This window comes from Exophiala bonariae (assembly GCF_035927105.1).
Source record: "Exophiala bonariae strain CCFEE 5792 chromosome Unknown scaffold_35, whole genome shotgun sequence".
In the NCBI taxonomy this organism is placed as follows: Eukaryota; Fungi; Ascomycota; class Eurotiomycetes; order Chaetothyriales; family Herpotrichiellaceae; genus Exophiala; species Exophiala bonariae.
This window is the reverse complement of record NW_027042510.1, coordinates 365,104-367,589: the sequence shown is the minus strand read 5'-3', so window position 1 is coordinate 367,589 and position 2,486 is coordinate 365,104. Positions and strand designations below refer to the sequence as shown.

The 2,486-nt window shown below is 47.8% G+C and overlaps 1 protein-coding gene across 1 annotated transcript; it reads left to right on the top strand.

The window, feature by feature from the left end:
- Positions 1-895: 895 nt before the first annotated feature.
- On the top strand, positions 896-2,239 carry LTR84_009095 (uncharacterized protein; the record flags this gene model as incomplete). The annotated part of the gene is made up of 1 exon (XM_064852637.1): positions 896-2,239. One exon carries the CDS (start codon positions 896-898, stop codon positions 2,237-2,239), a length of 1,344 nt encoding a protein of 447 aa, XP_064701344.1.
- Positions 2,240-2,486: the final 247 nt, after the last annotated feature.

Below are 2,486 nucleotides of genomic sequence, written 5' to 3'. Positions count from 1 at the left end.
GCTAACTCGCTGTAGTTTGGCACCACCAACAATGGTATACCATTGTTCGGGTCCTTTTGGCTAGGGTGCTTTGCGATGGGTTCTCTGTGTAGTCTGAGTATTGTGCCTGGAAAGTTGGCCCGTGTAGGACTTGAAAGAGAGGTGATATTCGCATAAAGAACTCTGGAATAAGATAGTCGAGAGCGACTGCCGGCGGCAGCATCGCCACGAGATCATTCTTTGATGCAAGAATATATTGGGTCGTCGTGCTAGTAAACTCTTTGCTTGGACCGTTGCCTGTAGGACGTTGAAGGACTTCGCTCCATCTTGCATAAACCGGTGAGTCGCACTGATTTGTTTCCTGCCGAGTCAATCGAGGAAGATTGACATATATGGCTGTCGCACTAGCGGCGGCAATTGGCTCCTGGTATCCGATCTGGGGTTCTGGTCTTGTGTTTGCTGGATTACAAGATAAGGAAGTATCGGCACGTAGTGGAGAGGGAATGCCCTGATCAATTCTTGCAGCTACTCTAGTAGATGCAGGTTCAAGTCGGAAATGGCAAGAGGTCTCGCAAACTCGTCGTTTGCATGTCCCGCATGGATGCTGACGGTCACAGCGCAGCTTCGAAGATTTGCACGGGACACAGCTCAGTTGCTTTCGGGCACGTCTGCGCATTTTTTTTTGTTGTATGTTGAACTCCGATGGCGTCGCAGGCGTGTTGCAAACAGAAAAGCTTGCATTGATCTTTGAGCGAAAATCTCTTCCATCGGACTTAGCAAATCGGCAGACTGCCCTATGAGTGGCCGGCAATCTCCGAAAAGCCGAGGGAAAGCTAGCTATCTCCGATGAGGGCCGCAATCATCGTCCACCATAAAATGCGCCCTACCTTAGACTCAAGTGCTGAATTCACAAACAATGGCGCTTTCTCAACGTGGCCTGCAGTGGGCTATGCAGGCAGACAATCTTCTGATTTGGCGCATTACTAAAGATCTTTGGCATCCCGACCAACATGCTTCCGGAGTGGTTAGTTTGGGTATTGCGGAGAATTCGTTGATGCACGCCGAATTGACAAACTATATTAGCAACAATCTGCACATCAGTGAAGAAATGCTCACATATGGCGATGGAGCAGGCGGTCGAGAGATACTACGTCAGGCGCTGGCTCGCTTCCTGACTCGACAATTCACGCCAGCAATACCACTCACGGCCGAACATATTTGTATTACGAATGGAGTATCCAGTGCAGTTGAGCACCTCAGCAGTGTCTTGGCCGATCCAGGAGATATCTTCCTACTTGGAAAACCTTACTTTGGCGGCTTTCTCAATAGTATCGGTCTGCGTACCGGCACAGTAGTGGTGCCAGTCTCTTTTGGCGATGTCGATCCACTGTCAATGGAAGCTGTGGAGGTGTACGAGTCAGCAATCAAAAGGTGCATTTGCATGTCTAAAAAGGTGGCGGCCTTGGTGCTCTGCCACCCACACAATCCATTAGGACGATGTTACTCTCGTCAGACATTAAAAGGGTGGATGCGCCTTTGCGCGAAATACAGCATTCATTTGATCAGCGACGAAATTTACGCATTATCGGTTTTTCAAGTTGGCGAACAGGTTTTCGCACATTCCGACAATTCCAGCGAAGAGGTTTTCATTTCTTTATGTGCGATCGAGCCGACTGGAATAATAGACCCTTCCCTGGTTCATGTGGTGTATGGCCTTTCAAAAGATTTTGGCGCAAATGGCCTACGGATTGGCTGCATTATCAGTCAAAACAATGTCAACTTACACCGGGCTCTAGTGCCTCCAGCTGTCTACAGCTACGCGTCGTCTATCTCCGAGGTTGCCGCTGCAAAGCTGCTGAATGATGATTTATTCATTGACTGGTATCTTGTGGAAAATCGAAAACGGCTGAAGCAAAAATACGACAAGATTGTCACCTGGGCTGAACACCATCATATTCAGTACCAAAAGGGCGTGAATGCTGCATTTTTCCTCTGGATCAAACTCGGACCAATGTTCAAGGAGATGTCTCAACGGAAGGGAAATTTATCGACGAACCCAACAAGTGTTGAAAACCTTGATACTCTCATCCAAAATGCTTTACTTGCAAAAAGAGTCTTCCTAGTGTCAGGTGCGAATTGCGGTAACGATGCTGAAGGTTGGTTCAGGATTGTCTTTAGCCAAGCAGACCATAACATCAAAGAAGGGTTACGCAGGATAGAGAGCGTGTTAGGCCTTCTGCATAAGGACGGGGTTCCGTAGATTCCCCAATCAAACTTATCACTCTCATACCAAGTTCCCAAGCATATGAAGTAGTTTCTGGCTTCCTGATACGTACAGAATTGACGGCCGCTTCAAGTTCATATGAAAGCTTACCGGGGACAGATTGTTTGACTTGGTAGGCAAGGTTTTTTAAATAGGGTTGGGAAGCTTTGGAAACGAACTCGCTGGAGAAATGTGTGAAGCTTGTCAAATTTCTACGGCTTCCGGAGGGCGGATACATGTGGAA